Raw genomic sequence first — 24448 nt, forward strand, 5'->3', positions numbered from 1 at the left:
GCAAAATCTCAGCAGAATCGGCCGAGCCGTTTAGGAGGAGTAGTGCGGACACACAGACACACAGACAGACATGAAAAACTTTTCAACCCCACTGGAGTAACAGGCTTCGCTATCGCTCAGCCAATGATGACCGGAGCAAATTTTGATGGTTAGCCTGTGCATATGGTATTTGAAGTATGGGGTGTTCAGTTCTTCCTCGCACTGACCCTACGTACTGAGCCAACTCCAATCATCGCGGTGACGAACGTCTCTAGAAGGCTTCCCACAACACATTGTCACAGTCCATGCACCGCACCGAGGCGGCTGGAAGTAGGCGGCGCACCGCAGCCAGTTGTCTTTGGCAGGGCGCGGAGAGGTGGCTCATGCCGTACCTCCACAGCACGACCCTGGACACGCGGAGGCCGCACAGCAGGGCGTCCAGGTCCTTGCCTCGGTGGGGCCAGTCCCCGCCCTCCGAGGTGCCGACTCGCAGCCACAGCACCTCCAGCGACGCACTGTGCGCCCGTAGCAGCGACGTTAGGGTGGGCCGGGGCAATGTCCACACACGCAGCCACTTCAGGGTGGCTCGTTGAAGGGCGGGCAGCACTGGGGGCTGCGTGTCCTGGCCGCTGTCATACACCAACGCCATCCGCCGCAAGCGAGGCATGGCGTGCGCGGCCAAAAGGTGTTCCCGGCGCGCTTCTCGGACGTCAAGCTCCTCCAGCGTCGGGGCGGCACTCCGCAGCACGTCCAGGACCCAGGCAGGATCACGGTGACAGTACACGTAGGTCAACTTCCGCACCTGCAGGCAGACGTCGTCAGCGGACACACTTCTCATTCCAGGGACGTGACACCACGTTCAAATGAATGTGACAAAATGTCACCTTCTTTTGAGTATCGCGTCACATTCGTTAGGATATGAATCGGCCAGAAATTAACTTGTTCTCATTCAAACCAATGTGACACTGCTCAAACGTACGTGACATATTGTTACACTCATTCGAACGTGGTGTTACGTTCCTGGAATGAAGCTCCTGTACTTCGTAAGGCTGAAAAAGTTCGTTAGGTTTTCATAGTGCACGAAGGGCATCAAGGTGGGTCGGAAGCAAGACTCACCCCGGACTGCCGCACGCTGGCCAGCAGGGACTCCTTCTCTCGCATGCTCGATGTGATAGAAGTCTCACTTAAATTGTTTAAATTAAGCGCTGGAATGGGCCCCGCTTCCGCTCGTATTGCTGCAATTGCCTTCGCTCTCGCGGCAGCTACCTGCGCTTGCAATTGAGTTGCCTTCACCGCTTGCTCTGGAGTTGCCGTTGCTGCGGGCTGCGGCTGGGTTGGCTCCTGCTGATCACGAATCGATCTCAAGTTTGGAAGAATGCGGGGTGGTCACTTGTTTTAGCTTCCCCGGTCTGATATTTGACAAGACGATCAATTGAAATGGTAACATTTTCATAAGAAGGCCAGGATTGAAAAGTTTGGATGGATAAAACAAGTGTTAGGTGTGACTGACGTGACTAACGGTCGGATATCAGCTATTCACTCTAAAGTTGGCATGCCCTGAAACAGGGCGCCTGTAAGCCGCACCACCTTTGGGCACCAAAGTCATTAAGCAACTGACCTTCCCCCATGGTAGAGCATGTGCAGTGCAGGTGCCTAGTTTCTACGTTTGGCGCCTTAGGCGCTGCTGAGCCGAGCCAGGTGTTCTCCACCCCGAGACTGGGCGTCAAAGGTGTCCAGAAACTGGGCGACATTTGGCGCTCTAAAAAGTGGGGCAGGCGACAAAGGCGTCCAGTTTCAGGGCATGGCAAATTTAGTCTGGTGGGCACTTCGACTCTGATCTGGGTGAAACTTCGTGATTTGGTGTAAGGTACGTCTGGCGCAAAAAATGTTGTGTTAGTGACAACCCCTTCGGGTAGTAATGCAGTTCTACAGAAGTAGAATTGGGTCGACAGGAATTTTGGAAATGAAACTGTCATATGGAGCCCCACCATCACTTCAGGATTCAAAAAAAAATAATACTTTGACTAAAAATTGTTTTCGAATATTTTCAGGCTTGTTTGTAATCGTACCTTGGCGATTCGTCCGTGGCGGTGCAGATGCAACACAAGCGCATGGATCAGGCTCTCACCGCCGCCGAGGTCGCCCACCCAATCGGCGCCGCCCTTGCGTTTTAGCTTGCAGTCCATGCTGTCCATCAGGCTGGCCGCGTCCAACAGCTGCTCCAGGTTCTCGGGCTGGGCGGTGTCCAGGTCAATGCCCTCGTCCACCGCCGCCTGCAGCTTCTCCTTGGCCTCCTTGACTAGCTGCGCCTTGGTCCGCCACTCTTGCAGCAGGCCCTCAACGGTGCTTTTGGCGTCCTCCAGGCTCCCCACCACCTTTGACGACTCCGTGTCCGCGTTCCCCAGCATCTGCATCCGCGGCGCCGCCCGCTCCGAAAGCACCTTGCGCGGCGAGCAGAGGGTGTGGCCGCGGTCCAAGCAAGCGTCGGCGTCGGCGGTCGCCTTGTCGCAGTCAACGCACCATAGCCTGAGACAGCCACATCCTCAGCACACAGTGGACTAGAACACTCTTTTAGGCGCTCAACACCCGTTTCAAACATCGTTTAAATGGGCCTACTTTGATAAGAAATTTTCCGCAGATTTCAAATCTGGTCTTATATTTTTATGTAAGACAAAATATTACGACCTCTACATTAGTTAACATTTGTGATGTCTTATTTTAAGTAAAAAAAAACACCGAAATGCCGTAGCAACGGGCTTTGTACCCAGATTTTGCAACTCTATTTTCTTCCTGGTATAATTTGAAGGGTGTGGGTGGGGAATAGCGAGTTATCTGCATCAGGAAGTGTGTACGTGGCATATGCCACTCTGCAAACTCCACAGTGTGCTGATCACACTCTGTTGAGCACGAGAGCGTGCTCCTCCTGGTAATATATGCAGTTGAGTACACGCTCGTGGGAGTGTGCTCGTGAGCACTCCCTGAAGAAAGTGTACTCGTCAGTACACGCTGAAGAGAGTGTACTCGTGAGTACGCGCTAAAGAGAGTGTCCTGAGTACACTGTTGAGTTTACAGAGCAGGATTAATAATAATAGGAAGATACATCTAGTAAACTACAGGTATGGAGGGGTCATTTCGAACGTTCAAATCTCCCAAGAGGGTGCTTCACTTCGCTCAGCAACGATTTTAGGCCCGTCCCGTTCATTTTTGGCCCGTCCCGTTTATTTTTTGTAAAAAAAATGACGGAGGGACGGGCATATAGTATGATCCCTGCTGTGCGTCCGTCCGTCCGTTCGTCCGCACTGTTAGGGATTTTGTTGTAAAATAACGAGTAATTCCCTGTTAATTCTGTAGGACAAATTGTTCGTAAGTTAATGAGTACAGACGTGATAATTCAAATCTTCAACCATATCATTTTCAGGTTTGTCTTGGTTTGCCTCGACGTAAAAATGTGAAAATAGTACTAATAATGTACCTTGAAAATTTTACGACTTTCTTTGTAAATTTACGATTTTTCCTTGTTAAATTACGATTTTTCTTTGTAATTTAACAAACTTTTGTAATTTTACGAACAATGTGTCCTATAGAATTAACAGGGAATTACTCGTTAATTTACAATTGAACTTGTAAAATTACGATAATGCTTGTAATATGACAACTTTAGTTCGTGAAATGACGACATTCTTCGTAAAATTACAGCTGAAGTCCGTAATTTTACAAGGTTAACCGTAAAAATCTGTGTAAAATTGTGAAATTTCTCTTTATATTTAGCCAATAACGAATACGTTCGTAAAATTACGAGTTTATGTTGTAAAATTACGATGGTATTCATGTAAAATAAAGTTGTAAAAATACGACTTCCCCTTACAGTGCGTTCGTCCGTCCGAGGACTTCCCGTGGTCCGATCTAGACCAAATTTGGTATGCAGCCTCCTTGGGTGATCCTTAGAACCGCCCGGTGGCAGCAAATCCGATCCGAGCACCGGGGGCGCTGCTGCAGGTGCATCATGGTCTACATGGGGTCGAGGAGGATTTCGGCTACGGATACAGCTAGCAGGGCATGTAGGGATATTTTTGGAATCAGGGCGACAAGACAAAACCAACGGTGCCAGTTTCAAGTGAATCGGAGAAGTTTGGACCCGGGTTCAAATCCCAGTGGGGTACATTTTGAACATTCTTTTTATTCGAGTTTTTGCATTGTTTCTTATGTTTTTGAGGTTGCTGATGACGAAAATAACATCTATTTTGACCCCAGACTCAGGTTCCAAACCCCGCCAGGGTTAAACATAGGCAAAATTCGCACATTTCTTAATGTACGGGACGGGCCAAAGTTGCCGGTGTATATCGCTACTTTTCCTGTTATTTGTAAAAAAATGACGGAGGGACGGGCATATAGTATGACTCGCACTGCTCGCTGGGGGCTCCGCCCCCAGACCCCCGCATGTGTGGAGCGCGTGCCGAAGTATTTTCAGTAAGTCCGTGGTGACCAAAGGCAAATTTTCTAAGGAAGTAAATGTCCTGCTTCTTTGAAAGCTCTATTTAACCGCTTTTGACCTTATAATAGGGCTACTTTTACTGCCCAAATAGATAGCTTGTATTGCATTGGCTACTGTGGCAGTGAATGGGTGCATACAAGGTCCGGAAAATATTGAAGACTGCTTTGACAAGGATAGAGGTGAAAGGAATAAAACCTTAGGTCTCTACGACCACTCCTTGACCCCAAACATTTCCCCAAACAACTGATGATTGATTTTGAGTATGTTGCCGGTGGCGGGGACCCGATTGCGGCACAGTTTCGGAAATGTCTCGACCAGACCTACCGATGGGGTGAATAAAAATTTTTAGTCGGTCGGTCCCCTTTTTTGAAGATTGAGTGGATTTTGTTGAATTTAGGCCTATTTAATCGTTTATGAGGATGTTGCCGGTGACGGGGACCCGATTGCGGCACAGTTTCGGAAATGTCTGGACCAGACCTACCGATGGGGTGAATAAAAATTTTTAGTCGGTCGGTCCCCTTTTTTGAAAATTGAGTGGATTTTGTTGAATTTAGGCCTATTTAATCGTTTTTGAGGATGTTGCCGGTGACGGGGACCCGATTGCGGCACAGTTTCGGAAATGTCTCGACCAGACCTACCGATGGGGCGAATAAAAAATTTTAGTCGGTCGGTCCCCTTTTTCGAAGATTGAGTGGATTTTGTTGAATTTAGGCCTATTTAATCGTTTTTGAGGATGTTGCCGGTGACGGGGACCCGATTGCGGCACAGTTTCGGAAATGTCTCGACCAGACCTACCGATGGGGCGAATAAAAAATTTTAGTCGGTCGGTCCCCTTTTTTGAAGATTGAGTGGATTTTGTTGAATTTGGGCCTATTTAATCGTTTTTGAGGATGTTGCCGGTGACGGGGACCCGATTGCGGCACAGTTTCGGAAATGTCTCGACCAGACCTACCGATGGGGCGAATAAAAAATTTTAGTCGGTCGGTCCCCTTTTTTGAAGATTGAGTGGATTTTGTTGAATTTAGGCCTATTTAATCGTTTTTGAGGATGTTGCCGGTGACGGGGACCCGATTGCGGCACAGTTTCGGAAATGTCTCGACCAGACCTACCGATGGGGCGAATAAAAAATTTTAGTCGGTCGGTCCCCTTTTTTGAAGATTGAGTGGATTTTGTTGAATTTAGGCCTATTAAATCGTTTTTTGGGGATGTTGCCGGTGACGGGGACCCGATTGCGGCACAGTTTCGGAAATGTCTCGACCAGACCTACCGATGGGGCGAATAAAAAATTTTAGTCGGTCGGTCCCCTTTTTTGAAGATTGAGTGGATTTTGTTGAATTTAGGCCTATTTAATCGTTTTTTGAGGATGTTGCCAGTGACGGAGACCGGATTGCGGCACAGATTCGGAAATGTCTCGACCAGACCTACCGATAGGGCGAATAAAAATTTTTAGTCGGTCGGTCCCCTTTTTGGCCCGTCCCGTTTATTTTTTGTAAAAAAATGACGGAGGGACGGGCATATAGTATGATGCATGCTGTGCGTCCGTTCGTTCGTCCGTTCGTCCGTTCGTTCGTCCGAGGACTTCCCGTGGTCCGATCTTGACCAAATTTGGTATGCAGCCTCCTTAGGTGACCCTAAGAACCGCCCGGTGGCAGCAAGTCCGATCCGAGCGCCGGGGGCGCTGCTGCAGGTGCATCATGGTCTACATGGGGTCGAGGAGGATTTCGGCAACGGATACAGCTAGCAGGGCATGTAGGGGTATTTTTGGAATCGGGGCGACGAGACAAAACCAATGGTGCCAGTTTCAAGCGAATCGAAGAAGTTTGGACCCGGGTTCAAATCCCGGTGGGGTATATTTTGAACATTCTTTTTATTCGAGTTTTTGCATTGTTTCTTATGTTTTTGAGGGCGCTGATGACGGAAATAACATCCATTTTGACCCCAGACTCAGGTTCAAACCCGTCAGGGCTAAAGAAAGGCGAAATTCACACATTTGTTAATGTACGGGACGGGCCAAAGTTGCCGATGTATATCGCTACTTTTCCTGTTATTTGAAGATTGAGTAGGTTTGCTCGGAAACGGTGAGAAATTTGTTCCCCTTTTTTGTAGATAAAGTAGGTTTTCTCGGAAACGGTGAGGAATTTAACTTTCGGCATTTTTCCCAATTTTCCCATAAAATTTGGAATCGAATGGAAAAAACCGCAAGTCTCTACGACCACTCCTTCACCCCAAACATTTCTATGAGTGAGTGAGTGAGTGAGTGAGTCAGTGAGTCAGTGAGTCAGTCGGATTGGGGCTTTATAGGTTCTTGATCCCTGCTGAGCGTCCGTCCGTCCGTCCGTTCGTCCGAGGACTTCCCGTGGTCCGATCTTGACCAAATTTGGTATGCAGCCTTCTTGGGTGACCCTAAGAACCGCCCGGTGGCAGCAAATCCGATCCGAGCCCCGGGGGCGCTGCTGCAGGTGCATCATGGTCTACATGGGGTCGAGGAGGATCTCGGCAACGGATGCAGCTAGGAGGGCATGTAGGGGTATTTTTGGAATCGGGGCGACGAGAAAAAAACAATGGTGCCAGTTTCGAGCGAATCGGAGAAGTTCGGACCCGGGTTCAAATGCCAGCGGGGTATTTTTTGAACATTCTTTTTATTCGAGTTTTTGCATTGTTTCTGATGTTTTTAAGGGTGCTGATGACGAAAATGACATTAATTTTAACCCCAGATTCAGGTTTTAATTCCGTCGGGGTCAAACATAGGTGAAATTCGTACGTTTCTTAATGTACGGGACGGGCCAAAGTTGCCGATGTATATCGCTACTCTTCCTGTTATTAAAGTATTGGCATTATCTTACTCCAAACCGGATATCATGGTTTATCATTGTTGCTTTTTTCATACATGTATAGGTAGACAAGGCTCAAAATAAAGGGTCACTTAAAGGTTTAGATAAAATGGCAGAACAGAAACAGGACAAGCTGCATAGACAAATCCATACACAGCTGGCTCACTATGGACGCCGCTGGCTTCCCCCAGGCTAGTGTTACTGAAGTTATAACTTCCTCATTCCTATGTCACTGAACCGATTCACTCACTTCCGAGCCAGAACCTGAGAGCCACCACTAGCTGATGACAGTGGTCGCTGCTGGTCGACAATCCCCAGGACGGCGAAGTTATCCGGCAAGGACTCTGCGGGTTCCGAAAAGTCCTGGCAACCAACGAGGCACAACTTCAACACAAAAAACATCAAAGAAATAAAGCTTCACTTGGCCGGGCACCTTCTCAGAATCAAACCCAACTCGGTTTGTCGGTTCGATTAGTACCTTTCCTTAACTACGGTGCCATAAACACCCGGCAGCGAGGTCTGACCATGAAACTCGGTTTGATTCCGGTTTAAAAACCGTGCTTTCGAGGGTGTGGGGGGTCTAAATGGGATCAGTGAACCTGTAAGCCCCAAACCCACAATCTAGCAGAGTAAATCGAATCTGACTCCCTGAAATCTCTCGCTGTTCATATCAAAATGGCAGACCTTAGCTTCTTCCGGAAGTGCAAAAATATTAAGGACGTCCGTTTTCGGAAAGAAATCTGGTGAAAAAAAATCTCATTCAACGAACGTTAATGAAAGTAGAACATACTTGTTTGGTTTTCTTCTACGGGGTAGTATGGGCTCATGGCTCATTCCAAAGATAGTATTGAAAAACTGAGTCCTTTGTGCCGTGGCCTGCACCGCCGAGCCGTGCCCGTTGGATTGCGAGCACTCGGTGCCTCTGCGCTGTAGCGGGGAGGGATTGTCAATGCTGCGCGCAGGCCGTCGCGAGCGAGGAGGGGGTGCCATTGTCGATTCGCGTAGGCTGCGCCTCATCGCCAGCCAGACACACCAGCCCGCCCCGGCAGGCAGCCCCTATTATATTGTTAGGATAAGCGCTTGGTTTCTGGACTCGAGAGTAAAAGCACGCTGACACCTTCATGTGTATAGTAGTTTTAAGCGTGTTTTAAGTGTGAAGGTATCATCTGCTAAAAACGGTGGAGCCACCACTGTCTACTCACCCTGCGGCAGTGTGGGCAGCTCAGCGGCTGCAGCCCCCCCAGGCAGTGGCTGCAGAAAGTGTGGCCGCAAGGCAAGCTCTTCGGCCGCCTCTTGGCCGCGTCGTAGTCTTCCAGGCAGACGGGGCACTCCATGGCCGAAAGGCTGAAAGACTGCGTAACAGGAGCGATAAAGATCTATACATTCAAAGCGAGCAGTGGCGGATCCAGAGTCGGCCCGGGGGGGGGCAAAGTAGCACTTTTTGCCTACTTACAGGGGCAAATTGGCGCTTTTTGCCTACCTTTCAGGCGGCTATCAAGGGGGGGGGGGGGAGATTGTCCTTTTCCCCCCCCCCCCCCCCCCCCCCGGATCCGCGTTTGAAAGCGAGTGAAGTGGTTAGAAATCTACACTCTCATTCCGGGAACGTGACATCACGTTGATTTCGACGACCGACACTTTTGGGCGTGTCTTTCCAGTCGCCAGGGCACAGGAAATGAGTACCGCCGCCGCCAGTTTAGCGTCTACGGCATGTAGTTCCCGAGATACGGAGACCTACCAAGAGTTCGCCATGGAAGCCGGCCAGGAAAGTCGTACACTCTCAGCTCGTTACAGACTTTTTCCTCATTAATTACGTATTCGTGTAAGCAACAATAATAGTTAGAGTTTTGTAAGAAAATATGACTAATTTCCTTTGTAAAATTATGTACATTATTTAATATTCCCTAAGAAGTTCTTTAAAAAGGGTCAAGTACGTACTATGGTTGCACAAATTACTTGCAGAAGTACGTACTGACGAAAAGAGCCAAATAAAAATCTGTAACGTGCTAAGAGTGTACTTTTAGCTGCTCTGGACCCCTTTGGAGGTCCAGGACTTTCGGCTTCGGAATTGCGTAGAGTGGGTTCGTGACGACGAACGTAGTGTGACAACTGGTTATTGCTCATGGTTGCATGGAACATGATCGTGCCATACATGGTCTGGAACGTCGGGCATGGTGGACCTTGTCCGACGGCATCCTTGACGAGCCGGTGGCCTTGATCGCTGACCCCCAAGTAGCCTGGGCCCCCCTTCACGCAATACCGGAGTCGGAAGTCCCGGACCTCCAACGGGGTCCTGGTCACTAGCTTTGGCCCCGAACTAAAGTACGACTTCCTGCCCGGTGTCGACGGCGTCCTCGTGGCACGTCCTCGCATCTCGGGGACCGCATGCCATAGAAGAAAACCGATAGTAGCGTTGGGTTCCATTTGCCCGAAAGACCCGAAGGACGTCATCATGGGTTTTAGGGTGTTTTGACGTGAATAACGACGGAACGTCTTTTGACGAAACGCCGTCGATGTACAAGGTAGGTGTACGCCAGACTGTGTCTTGTCGTAACAGGCTTCGCGATGCTGCGCCAGTTTCGACCATCCACGCCTGGCGTATACACCTACCTTGGCCTGCGGCGCTAACCTGCCTTCGGCAGGCTGCCTTCCTTGGCAGACCGTGGAAATAGGCGTGATCCCCTCAAAAAGAGCATTTGGTCATCAAAATCTTACCAATGGGGCTAAACTTTCGGTCGGAGGTCTGAATTGGTTCTATTTTCGTCATCAGCAGCCTCAAAAACATTAAAACCGACACACTAAATGTCATGGGACTTTTTTTGTCCCACGAATGATGCAATTTTAAGCACATCCGGTGGTGATGCAATTTTGTGTCCGCCAGGCGGGACAAATTGTCTAGTGAAAGTACAAGTTGCAGCTGGCGCTAGACAAAATGTGTCACGAGACGGCAACAAAATTGTATCAGCGTCGGATGTGCTTAAAATTGCATAAACCGTGGGACAAAAAAAGTCCCATAACATTTAGTGTGGACATTGAACTTGACAAAAAGTCTAAAGTTCCAAAAAAGTTGTCTTTTTCCTGCCGTTTTTGAAGTGTTTTTTGGCTAATATGACCGAATGGATTGAGATAGAAAGCTGAATTTTGGTGTGTAGCGAGCTAAGGATATGCCCAATGACCCTGCAAAATCTCAGCAGAATCGGCCGAGCCGTTTAGGAGGAGTAGTGCGGACACACACACACACACACAGACATGAAAAACTTTTCAACCCCACTGGAGTAACAGGCTTCGCTATCGCTCAGCCAACAATGGGCGCAGAATTTTAAAGGAATGGCCCAACTCTCATTGGACTACGACGTGGCATTGATGAAATTTCGTCAACCTACGACGCCTGGAAAGTCTTTCGTCGTTACGATGAAAATCCTTAGCGTACCATAAAGGGCGAATCCAGGTCAACTTGAACGGGGTTTGACCCCGACCCCCTCAGAACTTGCACCAAACAGTCTTAAGGGGGCTCATACAAGTTAAAAGCACTTTTTTTAAAAAAAATTTTGATGTAGACGGATTTAGATTTTACAATTTCTGTCTTAAAATCCTTTTAGATAATTGAGTAAGCTTCTTTTTGGCTTAAGGGAAAGTGACTTTGGACATTTTTGGAGATTTAGTCGAAACGTTTAAAATTTTTCTTCTCGTAAGATTTTGTTCGCATACTTGCTCAGATCTGTGGGGAAAAAATCAGGGAGACTCATCCCCCGTAGTGTCATAGAATGACTACAATGGGCTTTTTATCTGCAATAGTTTTTAAGAAAAAAAATAAAAACAATTTTTGTTGAAAAATTTGTTTAAAAAATTGTTAAAAAAAAAGTTTTTTTTTTTCTTGAAAACTATTGCAGATAAAAGCCCATTGTAGTCAATTCTATGACACTACTGGGGGTGAGTCTCCCTGATTTTTCCCCCCAGATCTGAGCAAGTATGCGAACAAAATCTTACGAGAAGCAAAATTTTAAAAGTTTCGACTAAATATCCAAAAAATGTCCAAAGTCACTTTCCCTTAAGCCAAAATGAAGCTTACTCAATTATCTTAAAGGATTTTAAGGCAGAAATTGTAAAATCTTAATCCGTCTACATCAAATTTTTTTTTAAAAAAAGTGCTTTTAACTTGTATGAGCCCCCTTAATTCATTAGTCCATACCTGAAACCACCCCAAAAACAATTTGGTTGAAAAATGTTAACATTTGGCTGAGCTGTGGCACTTTTTGTTTTTTGGTCAATTTTAGTGAAATTAGTACAATGAAAATTTGAAAAAACAATTTTTTCTCGAAATGGGGATTTTTGAGGCCTGATTTGTTTGATATGAGTTGTCTTATGATAGACCAATGCAATTTCGGTCATAGACCCCACCTCACTCAATTTGCACTGGAGGCTGAAGAATTTCTAGTAATTTTACCTAAAAATCGAAATATTTAAAACCCTTTCCCCACCTTTCAAAATGCATTCCTATGCATGAAAATCTACCCTTTGGGCCCTGGCAAAAAATATAAAAATCTGGGATGGAGTTTTTTAGTTAAGGAAATCATTCCAGAAAGCGCTACTTATGACTTGTCGATTTAGCTAAAACGCATGAAATTTCACCAAATGTAAAGTACGATAAGGTCAATCTTGCTATTTTAGTCTCTTTATGCAGTATCAGAGGCAAATGGAGTTTGAGGGGAGTAAAAGAGAACATAAATACAGTTTGCAAATGTACTACGAACACCAACCTTTGACAGCTTCTTAATAGGAAGTCTAAGAAAATATAATACGTAATAATCAAGTGGATCTGGCGTAATTGTTAATCGATTTTCACCTTTTACTTCTGCTGTCTGTCTCATTTTTGTCCACTTCTGTCCTGTCTTTTGTGTCTGGAGGGAATGCCATTTCTTATTGTTGAGCCTCCAACTCAGTTTGGTGATGGAACCCAAACGGCCAACTCAACTCGAGACGGAACCAACCATAGAGAGTAATTCCAGCCCATGGTGGAACGAAATCCGGGCTTGGGTCATGGAAGCTTTGTGGGTTCAATTGATACCAGTGAGACATATCAACCCTAGGAGGAAAGTTGCCTAGCTCCAACAACACTTGAGATGTCTACATTTTTCTAAATTTTAAAAAAGTTAGCGGAAAAATGTCGCTTTCAGAATTTTTGATAACTAAGTTGTTTTTTTCAGTTCTAGCTTGTGTTTCCTTCTTCTGCCTAACCTTCATTTAGGTAAAATTATGACTAGCCAGAACTGTAGAAACAACTTTAACTATCCAAAAATCAGAAAGCGTCATTTTTCCGTTAAATTAGTAAAATATAGCAAAATGTAGATATCTCAAGTGACCTTTGAGCTAGCCCACTTTGCACCTAGGGTTGATTTGTCATACTGGTGCCTATTGACCCAACAAATCTTGAACCGATTCCGTGACCCAAACCCGGATTTCGTACCACCATGGGCTGGAATTACTCTCTATGGTTGGTTCCGTCTCGAGTTGAGTTGGCCGGGTTCCATCACCAAACTGATTTGGAGGCTCAACAATAAGAATTGGCATTCCCTCCAAACACTAAAGACAGGACAGAAGTGGACAAAAATGAGACAGACAGCAGAAGTAAAAGGTGAAAATCGATTAACAATTACGCCAGATCCACTTGATTATTACGTATTATATTTTCTTGGACTACCTATTAAGAAGCTGTCAAAAGTTGGTGTTTGTAGTACATTTGCAAATTGTATTTATGTTCTCTTTTACTCCCCTCAAACTCCATTTGCCTCTGATACTGCATAAAGAGACTAAAATAGCAAGATTGACCTCGTCGTACTTTACATTTGGTGAAATTTCATGCGTTTTAGCTAAATCGACAAGTCAAAAGTAGCGCTTTCTGGAACGATTTCCTTAACATAAAAAACTCCATCCCAGATTTTTATATGTTATTGCCAGGGCCCTAAGGTAGATTTTCATGCATAGGAATGCATTTTGAAAGGTGGGGCAAGGTTTAATATTTCGATTTTTAGGTAAAATTACTAGAAATTCTTCAGCCTCCAGTGCAAATTGAGTGAGGTGGGGTCTATGACCGGAATTGCATTGGTCTATCATAAGACAACTCATATCAAACAAATCAGGCCTGAAAAATCCCCATTTCGAGAAAAAATTGTTTTTTCAAATTTTCATTATACTAATTTCACTAAAATTGACCAAAAAACAAAAAGTGCCACAGCTCAGCCAAATAATAATATGTTTCAACCAATTTTTTTTTAGGGTGGTTTTAGGTATAGACCAATGAATTAAGACTGTTTTGTGCAAGTTCTGAGGGGGTCGGGGTCAAACCCCGTTCAAGTTGACCTGGATTCGCCCAAAACAAGCAGGAAGTGTTGTTGCTCAGCAACAGACCCTAGAGCTGCCAGGGAATTCCCTGAGGCGTGCCGTTAAGCCATGAAAGTATTGCTGGAGTACAAATATTTATAGAGTGCTCTTTCCCGATGCAGTGATTTTTGTATATTTAGCCCCTGACACCTTACCTTGAGTCCCACGCGATGCTCGGTCAGGGACGCGCGAAAGGCAACTGCGCCTGACCGGCTAGACCGATGTTTTAGATAAAGGCCACTCGTCGGGCCGGGCGCTGCTATCTCGCCGATAATGCTCTCAAGGACCCCCCGTCACGGAGTAGAACGCTGGTAAGACTCAGCGTCACTGTATGCTTGACTCATGCATAACGTTACGCTTACGAATACAATGCTCAATCCTTACCATACTCAAATTTGCACCTGATACGGGCACGGCCACAGTCCGAACTATTCACTGTGGCAAAATGCTACGGAAAATTCTGTTAAGAGGAGGCTAAAGTGAGCCCCGCCGAGCGCGCTGGAAGGAGCGCGCCGCCTCGGGAGGCGATGTAGACCGAAACGTATATTTTGTTTTCTCGCAAACGCCTTGACCAAAAATTCTGAAACTTTGCACGAGCCTTTCCCAAAGGGTCATCCTCGCCGCCGGTCAGGTCAGATTTTTTCCCAAAAATCCGATGCGTTAAATTTCTAGTTTTGAAATTTTGAATGAAGTTAAGCCACAGCCAGAGCGGCAATGCGCCAGGTATGCAAATTTGGCGACCGCCATCCTTTAGGCAATCTTGTTCTGTAACGCGTCTCCAATTTTCGCGTCGATGCCTGTAACGATGCGCCGTAATTTTACCAAACCGTGAACCTCTACATAGCGCCCTGAGGGCTCCCAGCCTGCGTCCGCGCGCGGGGCCTGGCCTGCCGGGGGGGAATAAGGGACCGGCCCCCCAGTGCTCCCGTCCCCCGCGCCCCTCCACCCACCGCGCTCCGCCCGGCCGTCCTGGCGGCGCTCTCGGTGCGTGTGTCTGCGTGTCGCCAGTGTGTCAGACTGTCCGCCGATTCATACCGCACGGCTCAGCATTTCGCGTCCCGCTGCTACCCGGCGGGGCCTGCTGGCCGGGCCTCCTGGGCCTGGGCTGCCGGCCGTGCGTAGCGGAGGCGCGGGGCGCGTGCCGCAGGGAAGACCAAAACAAACACTATTTTCGTAGGTGGATGTTTCAGATAACAAGGTGTCCTTGTTCGGTACGATTCATTATAATCCAATCGAGACAATGTTGTTCAAGCACCTTCGTCTATTAGTCTCGATTGGCACCGGGTATCAAATTTTACTATTTGAAGAACTTAGCAAGGACGATCTGTCGGCGGCGGGGGGAGAGGGGTGGGGGTGTAGGTGTGGCACGCGTTTTGGCGCGCTTTCTGCCGCGAGCCCGCAGGCCTGGTGACGTGGCCCCTGACCGAGTGTTGTGACTGCCGTATCGCGACACGCGAGACTCAAAGGGTTGCCGCGCAGTCCTTGAGTAGGGTGTCCACACGCTCCGAGACGAAGTTTCTCGTTGTAAATTCACACTCAGGTAGCAATGAGCTTGGCCAAAGCCATCCAAGCCACCGAAAGGACGCACCCTGCTACCATATGCACCATGCGGTTGGGCAAAGAGGGCCAGCGCTGGCCAGCACGTAGCACGATGTCCAACACTTCTGGCGACCCTATGACAAGACGCCTAGTGATTCTAATGCCGGAAAATTTCCGGGGAAAAATGCAGAAAATTTCTGAAAATTTCCGTATTTTTCCAAGAGCCCCGGAAAAGATGGAAACATTCAAAAAATGCGCATTTTGCATGTTATTGAAGTCACATGACAAAATCGCTGAATTCCTGTCATTTTTGAACACAAAAGTCAGTCGCAGTGACTTGGTAACATTGTTTTTCGTGGCTTTCGTGGTTGTGGTCGTCTGCTGAAGCTTCTAGAAGGCAGTGAGGGGGATGGACACAAACGGGAGTGCATCGGTATTAGCAGTTGCCTTGTCTGGCGAATGTCAGGTGTTGTCTCAATAGTCCATCACAAGTGTCAGGTAAGCTAAAAGGAGTTGCTACGCTGCCCACCTTTTAAGTATTGATTCACTCGCCCCCGCCGATCTCGTCGCCGTCGCTAGATTTGATTTTGACTGCAAATGTCACAATGTGGATAGGGATAGGGGTGGATAATTAAGTTTTGTCAATAAACGGCCTTACGGAAAAGTATTGCCTTCAGAACGGCGATACATAGAAGTATCGCCAAAATTTGGCGATACTTTTTGGTATTGCCAAAACCACGGCATTAAACTAAGAACTTGTCCCCTTGATTTGTTAAACGTTTATTGCCAAATGGCAATACTCCAAAGTATCGCCAAATTTTGGCGATACATTTGTGTATTGCCGTTTTGAAGGCAATACTTTTTCGTAAGGCCGTTTACTGGCAATACTTAATTGTATCGCCAAAACAGGTACCAAAAGTATCGCCATTGGATTTACAGTGGAGACAGGTAAGGTAGTGTCTGTACTTTTGTCCTGTACTGCTCCATCGTACTCTGATTTTGTTGATTTGAATCCATTTAATCCATAATACTTCTGCAAATATAAAAAATGGTTAATTGTTTTCCTTTTTCTGCACCTCACACAAGTTTCCCCACCGTTTTACCACGTTTTCTGACATTTTTGCAGCAAAACTTACTATTTTTCCAAATTTTTCAATTTTTCTGGAATTTTTCCGTATTTTTCCTATTTTTCAGGAAATTTTCGGAAAAGTTGAATCTTTCCGGAAAATTAGAAACACTAAAGACGCCGCCTTGCCTGGCCCTCAGAGCTGCTGAATGTCAGCAGACTTCAGTATGTGTCTGCAAGTGGTAGAGTGAACAGCTCTCCGCGGCTCTCTCAGCGTTCTTGCTCGCAAACTTTGAGATTCTTTGCGTGTTTTTGTTGTGTTATGTGCCGATTTTTGTGTCGTAATGGGCAAACGAAAAGCATCCTACGATCGGAAGAGCAGCCGAAGCAACGCGCTTCGCGCAAGGTAAGTGACTGCTGTGCGATGCCTCTACCCGTGGACAGTTGTTCAAAGCTCTCTAAACCTGTGACTTGCGCAGTGGACTAGCTGCTGCCGCGAGGCGTCTCGCAGCGCGCGTGCTGCAGCGCGCTGCAGACCTTGCCGACGATCCACTGCAAGCAGAGGCGCTAGAGGCATGGCCCGTCGCGGATGCAGGTGAGGTGCGCGCACCCACCCCTCCTGTTCAGGCAGGTGAGGCGCGAGCACCGACGCCTGGAGCTGACTCAGATGAGATGCGCGCCCCCTCGCCTCCCGCGGTACCATTGATGACGCCGAGGACGCCCTCCTCGCGCGCCCCTGCAACACATGCCACAACTCTCACCTCCACCCCTAGGGTACCTCCGAGGCCACCAAGGGCTGATGGTGGGGTGTTTGATTTCGAGGAGCCGTCTCCTATACGGCCAGTGAGAGACGCAGACGAGGCAATGTAATTTCCATTTGAATCTGACTCTCTGTGCCTTCCACTTTATTTTTCGGGGTCAGGGAAAATTATCTGCTTTGTTTCTTTCCTAGTGCACCCACTGAGGGTCGTGCTGCTCACGCTGTGGCCGAGGCCGAAACGCTGACAGGGCGGCGAGTTATCAGGATCATGGAATTTATCCGGCAGATCCAAAATGACCGCCACTCTGAAGCGTTTGGCTGCTCCTTCAAGAACAGCGAGTTCCAAAGAGAAGTGCGGAAAGGGTTCCAGTCAATCCTGGTGTTCAAGTGCTCCATGTGCAATGAGGAGACCAGGTTGAACACGGACCTACGTGGCCCGGATGAGCTTGGCGTCAACGACGCCATGGTCCTTGGTGCTGTCGCCGGTGGGGGTGGTTTTGCCAATGTGGACGAGATCGCAGCGGCAGCGGACATGCCGTGCATGTCGCAGCCAACTTACATCGCCCACGAGGCGAAGGTAGGCGCGATGTTCGAGCAAGCCGCGCTGGAGAGCATGCAGAAAGCAGGTGCGGAGGAAAAGCGTCTGGCGCTGGAGAACAACGACTTAGCGCCAGACGGCACGCCACGGATCAGGGTCATCGCGGACGGCATGTGGAGCAAGAGGTCCTACGGGAACAAGTACGATGCCAAATCAGGCACGGTGAGTCGAGGGGCTTTCGCGGGCCAGATAACAGAGAGCACGTTTCAATTTTTACGTATGTTTTTACTTACAGGCAAGTATAGTTGGATTCCGCACGCGCAAAGTGCTGTACTACGGCACGCGCAACAAACACTGTTATGTGTGCGTGCTCGATGCCAACCAAAACAAACCAAAGAGGGACCACGAGTGCTCCAAAAACTTTACCGGTCACAGCGGCCAGATGGAAGCTGCGATAATTCTTGAGGGATTCAAGGCCAGTGTTGAGATGCACGGCGTGAAGTATTACCAGCTCGTGGGCAAGTTCTCCACACTAACTTCGTTCTATAATTTTTTTTGTCATGCAAAGCAAAATAAGTATAAATTATTTCATTTCAGGTGACAGGGATTCTAGTGTCTACAACACGTTGCTAGAAAAACCACCGTACGGGTCCCTTGAGTTGGTGGAAAAAATAGACTGTAAGAACCACCTACTGCGGAATTATCGTTCGTGGACTATTGAGCTCCACGGCAACACCAAGCTTCCTCTGCCTGATCACGTGGACCCGAGGGACCAGCGAGCCGTGACCGCCATGAAGAAGGAGATGTTAGCCTTGCGGTGCCACATCAGAGACAACGTCAAGAGGCTTTCCAACGGCATCGCCAAGGCCAGCACATACAGGGGAGCAGAGAAAGGTAATGGAAATTTCGGTTTGGTGAAGGGGCGCAGAGGTTGCAGTCGTCAGCTAATCACTAGCGTGTTTTTTTTTGCAGATCGGCTGGATGTCCGTATTCAACGGCTACAGCAGGACATACTGAACGTGGCAGCGCATGTGTTTGGCCAGCACACAGCGTGCGGTACGTACTTTTGTGAGACAGCCAAAGCCCGCGCGGCCGCGGCCACCCCTTCAACATCAGCAGCCCCTGCCCAAGCCGCGGCCACCCCTTCGACATCAGCAGCCCTTCCCCAAGCCGCGGCCGCGATCCCAGCGGAGGAAAACTTGGTGCCCCGGCTGCAGGCGGCAGGCCTGTGGAGCGAGTTGATGCGACATTTGAACGTGATGGCTGACCATGCTAACAGCCTCATACATAATGTTAGCACAAATATTTGTGAGATTGCTAACAGCCAGACAGCTAAATTTATAGCGGGAAAGAGAATCTTCTACTCAGCTCGAGCCTCTTTCACGAGGAGGGTTGGAGCTTCCACCCTCGCCATGAACACTTCTGGGAATTTCCGAAAAGTGGTGCACAAAAAACTTCAAAACGGTACCAGCCCTGGTAATTAGCTTTTTTTCCTTGTGTTGTGCAGTCGAACAACGGAATTTGCATTGCCTAACTAAGTTTCTTCCCGCAGGTCATTTCACCACCAAGCAGTCTGAGAGGAAAGCCAAGCGCCTTGTCAACCAGCGGAAGCGCCGCGCCCTGTTCAAGGACCGCCCTCGCCCCGCAGCCCCTGCAGGCCGCAACAAGCATTACGGCCTTGCGGCGAGAGCACCCGGTGAGAATGAGGACGACCCTGCCCCGCTGCTTGACGAAGACCCGAAGCTCCAGGAAAACATGGACAAAGTCCTGGAGACTCTGCAGCAGGGCTTGAACCGCCGCTCCGAGCTCTCTGCTCTGGTCCAGGGCAGCTACGAGTGGAAGGCCGAGCGGAAAATCCGATTGACAGCCGCAAATTTCGGGAAAGTATGCAGGCGGACGTCCACCACGTCATGCAAGAAGCTCGTGCACAGCCTAGTCTACCCAAAGTCCTGCGGTGTACCGTCCATAAGGCACGGCAACAACACGGAAGAAATCGCTCGGTCTCACTTTGAGAGGAAATACGGCGTCCAGGTGAAAACATGTGGACTTGTTGTGGACCAGTATCTGCCATACTTAGCGGCCAGCCCAGGTAAGCTCAACGCATGTTACCCGTCAGCATGGCATTATCCCATACTAAGTTGTTTTAACAAAAGTACTGTTCATCACAGATGGGTTGATTGGCAACGACAAGCTCTTAGAGATCAAGTGTCCAACCAGTGGCGTTGATTTCACATCCGCAGAGGACGCGGTTAGGGCTAAAAAGGTACGTTTTTGGTTATTGGCGGTTTGATATTTACTTTTGTCTGTTATTTCTGAAAGTCTAAGCCATTTCAGCTCGAATATCTGAAATTCGGAGATGATGGAGAGCTCTTTTTGGACGAAAATAGTGAGTACCACTATCAGCTTCAAGGACAACTGCACGTGACCGAGCGCGAAGAGTGCCACTTCTACATCTACCAAAGCACGATGGCAAAAAAGAAGGTTCCGGCGCAGTTCTTGTGGGACAAAACATTTGTTATAAAGAAATGCGATACATTCTGGAACACCAAGATGCAGCAAAAACTCTCTGAGTCAGTACCGAACTTTGTTCAATGTGTCGTAGTTTTTGAACTCAATTTACGATGCAATTCGCACCAATCCGCCTATTATTTTTTTCAGGTTTTACCTTGAATGTCTCCTTCCTGAAATTGCGTCCCCTAGGTACGTCCTAAGAGAAAGAGTAGACGACATTCGGGAGCCTCAAAGCATTTTAGATGCTATAAGAGAGAATGAACTAGCGAAGGAGCAAAAGGCCCAGGAGTTGGAGAGGAGGAAGAGAGAAAGAGAAGAGAAACGGAGACAGAGAGAGGAGCTAAACAGAGACAGGCAGGCGCGAGAGGCAAGAAGGAGAAAAACACACGTGTAAGGATTACTTGCACATAGCCCTTGTTTCTCATATCTTGTTGCATTTTTTTTAAAATGATTTCTACGTGTGTGCTTTTTAAATCTAATGTTACTCATGTCATGACGATCATTCAAATTTTTGATTGTTCCGGTTATTACTTTACCCTTCGCAATAAATCAGAATAAATTGCACAACAATTTGAACCCATTTCATTATTACCAAAAACTGTTAATTTCGGCGAGGGCCACCCGTTGATCTAGAGAAAGCGAACAGCACAATCGGGCACGAGTGCGTCCGCCAAAATGACACTGCGGGCGGTCTTCCCTGCGGCACGCGCCCCGCGCCTCCGCTACGCACGGCCGGCAGCCCAGGCCCAGGAGGCCCGGCCAGCAGGCCCCGCCGGGTAGCAGCGGGACGCGAAATGCTGAGCCGTGCGGTATGAATCGGCGGACAGTCTGACACACTGGCGACACGCAGACACACGCACCGAGAGCGCCGCCAGGACGGCCGGGCGGAGCGCGGTGGGTGGAGGGGCGCGGGGGACGGGAGCACTGGGGGGCCGGTCCCTTATTCCCCCCCGGCAGGCCAGGCCCCGCGCGCGGACGCAGGCTGGGAGCCCTCAGGGCGCTATGTAGAGGTTCACGGTTTGGTAAAATTACGGCGCATCGTTACAGGCATCGACGCGAAAATTGGAGACGCGTTACAGAACAAGATTGCCTAAAGGATGGCGGTCGCCAAATTTGCATACCTGGCGCATTGCCGCTCTGGCTGTGGCTTAACTTCATTCAAAATTTCAAAACTAGAAATTTAACGCATCGGATTTTTGGGAAAAAATCTGACCTGACCGGCGGCGAGGATGACCCTTTAGGAAGGCTCGTGCAAAGTTTCAGAATTTTTGGTCAAGGCGTTTGCGAGAAAACAAAATATACGTTTCGGTCTACATCGCCTCCCGAGGCGGCGCGCTCCTTCCAGCGCGCTCGGCGGGGCTCACTTTAGCCTCCTCTTAACAAGTTGTGATATTTCTCCGTAGCCCTTTAACTCTGTATGTACTTTCCCAGGATAGAAGAGAGTTAAGGGAATGATTGCAGGGAAAAAGAAACCGATCTAAAATGTTTATTTAACATAATTGCAACAAGACAAGGTTATAGATAACCTCAAATCAACTGACACTCCCTCAGATGTCAAAATAATTGAGGGCTGGGCCAGGTTCAATTCCAGCGAACAAGTCGAAGACATCAATGTGTCTCTGACACGATACAAACAACCAAAAATCAACTAACATATTTATATCGAAACAATTCCAAGGACACACATAAAATTGGTGTAAAAGACAAAATACACACATAGTAAAAACGATTTGCTGCAAGTTGCAAGTTTGTAACAACTCGAAACTGCCACTCAAATTTGAATTTTCAGCCTTCATTGCTCAGTCAAATTATTTATTTAAGATAAAAAACAATACAAGTTCCTAAATTAGAATATAAATTCTTGAGGCTAAGAAACAAACTTAATTGTTTAAGTTAGCCTAAGCAGTTCTGAACTGACCACTACCTGATTAGAACTTGAGGTTTCCGTAATTGTCGAAACACTTCCTGCAGTTCGCTCGGACACTTATGGGCCGTCAGTTTCAATTATCTTGAGGGTACACGCCTCACAGAGGCAGTGAATGCAACTTTTAAGTTTGGACTTTGGCACTTTCTCATAACAGAGCAAACATTTTAAGGGGGCAATAGCGCCATTGACATCTTTTTTGCTAAGTTCGTAGAGTTGTGAGTAGGGAAGGCAGGGAGTAAATCACGACACCACAGCTCGATGCAGAATGATCCCAGAGCTGCTTGGAGGGGAAGTTGAGAGGAGGGGGGAGAGAGAGCCGCATTATGAGAATTTTAAGGTGAAGCGGAAAAGAAGCATAGAAGGCTATGAAACGGTTCTCACACCCCTTCCCCCAAAGAGCCCCCAGCAGGTAGGAATGTAATTCAGAAATAGATTCAAATTATACAATTACATCAGACTTGTAAAGAGAGTGCTAAATTACAGGTAAATAAGCAGAACATTTATACAGAAACATAAATTGTTCTTTGTTGGAACAGAAAATAATATTAGAGTTCAACAGAAATGGTCAATATTTAATGGACACAATGAATTACAGTTAGTCATAATCATAATATTCAGGTACCGAGCTGTTAGACAGCAGATGGCGGAGGTCAGTATCACTTAGACTGTTCACGTAGTCCCGCAGGTTACCCGGACGGCGAGTGACACGCTGGGGTCGTTGGTTGGCCGCGGGGGCGGGTCCGCCTCGGGGCCCTGCCGCTGCTGCGGGGGCGGGCCCACCTCGGGGCCCCGCCTGGCCCGACCCGCTGGCACTTGTGGCCGTGGCAGGTGCGGGCCTCCTTCCTGATGAGCTCCCAGCTCCAGTTCCGCGGTGAGGCCCACCCTGGGGCCCTCTACCGGGTTGAGGATAGGATGAGGCTTTGGAGGAGCTACTAGGCCCACTCTGAGCCCTAGCAGCGGGTCGTCCCCTCCCCCCAGAGCACGCCATGCCGCGGAGAGGCCCACCATGGGGCCCTCTGCCGGGCAGGGAGGCGCGCTGGTGGACCGGGGAGAGGGAATCCCGATACTTCCTCCGCTGCCTCCTGTCCCAGGTTTTGTACCGGGAATCGACTGGGCTGCGTTCGTCATCCTTACTCGTGCCGGTTTCCGGGCTTGGGGGAGCGGCGTCGGAGTGGAGGCTCGAAGAGGGCGGCGACGTCGGGGAGGACGTCGTCCAGGTCGACGCCTTCGATGTCGACTCCTCGACGCGCCCTGCGTCCTGGCGCAGGGGCGGGAGGATGGACGGCGGCCTGACATCCCTGGGGGTCGACGCTGGCTCCGTGCTGTGCTGGCGCGACGCACCGCTCGCCTCACGTATGACGATGGGGGAGGTGGCCGCGTCGACCATTGGAGCCGCGGGACCCCTGCCCGGCGTCGCGAACCCTGGCCACTGGTACCGCGGGGAGGTCGCCACGCTCGACGTGACGGGCGCGGCCCCGGGCCCTACGGGGGGCACCGGAGCGACCGCGGGCACCACGGGTGGCTGCGACGCGGGTGATGGAACATGAGGAGGATGAGGAGGCTCCGCTGTACCTGGTGGAGGTCCTGGTGGCGGTGGCGAAGCCTCCATAGGGCTCGGCCCCGTCCACACTGGCAACCGCGGTTGCCGCGGCGGTGTGGCGGGCAGGGTTCCGTCGGCCGGGAGGGGAATGGACCCCGGCCCCAACTCCTCGAGAATGTCCTCTGCTACCGCCGTCCAGGGGTCGTCCTCCTCGTGCAGATCCCACCATGACCGACGGGTCCGCGTCGAGGTGGGGCTGTCCAAAAGCAAGGTGTCTTCGTCGACGTCGTCCATTGGCTGGGGGTCCATGGTGTGCCGACGGCGCAGTTGGCTTTGTCGACGAACAAGACATTCGCCCTGCAACAATTGGACCACATAAATAACAGTGCCTTTACGTTCCTTAATTACGGCAGGCAGCCACCCATGGTGCTTTCCCGCTTTGTAATTTGCAGCCCAAACTGCAGTCCCAACCGGAAAACAAATATCCCCTTTTTCCGGGCGCAACTTGTGCGCCACGGTGCGGGGCTGCCTATTGTTCAGGCGCTGAGCCGGACTCAGATTATGTTTTCCGGGGGTGAAACGATGGGATTGAAGTGCACGTGAGCGATTCTCACGTTTCGGGGTAGTTTTGGCGTCTCTGATTTGCCGAAAGTGAGAAATATCCAATTAAGTTTTTCTGATTATTGGGGTCCTGGATGATACTAGAGTTATGGCAATGGTATTTATAGTAAAGACCTTGTACTACCTTCCTAAAAACATGAGCCAGAAGGTATTCCCATACGTTTTAGTGGGTGTTTTGATCACGGAAATTACGTTATCACGGAAGTTACAAAGTGTGAAAATCGGCTTTAACGGCTGACTCGCGCTTGCTGTGGCTTAAAAGTCGTTCC

The 24448-nt window shown here is 48.9% G+C and overlaps 3 protein-coding genes across 3 annotated transcripts; 2 read left to right on the forward strand and 1 right to left on the reverse strand.

Annotated features, from left to right (window-relative positions):
- Window positions 1-13890, reverse strand: LOC117640561. Its single transcript, XM_034377112.1, has 6 exons — window positions 13833-13890; window positions 8505-8654; window positions 7553-7665; window positions 2049-2505; window positions 1096-1320; window positions 1-781 (listed from the first exon to the last, which is right to left on the reverse strand). The coding sequence occupies exons 2-6, from the start codon at window positions 8634-8636 to the stop codon at window positions 251-253; spliced, it is 1458 nt and encodes a 485-aa protein (XP_034233003.1). The 5' UTR covers window positions 8637-8654; window positions 13833-13890; the 3' UTR covers window positions 1-250.
- Window positions 13891-17051: 3161 nt separating this feature from the next.
- Window positions 17052-18822, forward strand: LOC117640414. Its single transcript, XM_034376914.1, has 5 exons — window positions 17052-17148; window positions 17235-17802; window positions 17876-18098; window positions 18178-18611; window positions 18658-18822. The coding sequence occupies exons 2-5, from the start codon at window positions 17311-17313 to the stop codon at window positions 18820-18822; spliced, it is 1314 nt and encodes a 437-aa protein (XP_034232805.1). The 5' UTR covers window positions 17052-17148; window positions 17235-17310.
- LOC117640566 lies at window positions 18747-20577 on the forward strand. The gene is made up of 5 exons (XM_034377136.1): window positions 18747-19056; window positions 19133-19669; window positions 19749-19843; window positions 19915-20150; window positions 20239-20577. Exons 1-5 carry the CDS (start codon window positions 18822-18824, stop codon window positions 20483-20485), a joined length of 1350 nt encoding a protein of 449 aa, XP_034233027.1. The 5' UTR covers window positions 18747-18821; the 3' UTR covers window positions 20486-20577.
- Window positions 20578-24448: the final 3871 nt, after the last annotated feature.

The sequence above is a fragment of the Thrips palmi genome, unplaced genomic scaffold (assembly GCF_012932325.1).
Source record: "Thrips palmi isolate BJ-2018 unplaced genomic scaffold, TpBJ-2018v1 HiC_scaffold_12, whole genome shotgun sequence".
Lineage (NCBI taxonomy): Eukaryota > Metazoa > Arthropoda > Insecta > Thysanoptera > Thripidae > Thrips > Thrips palmi.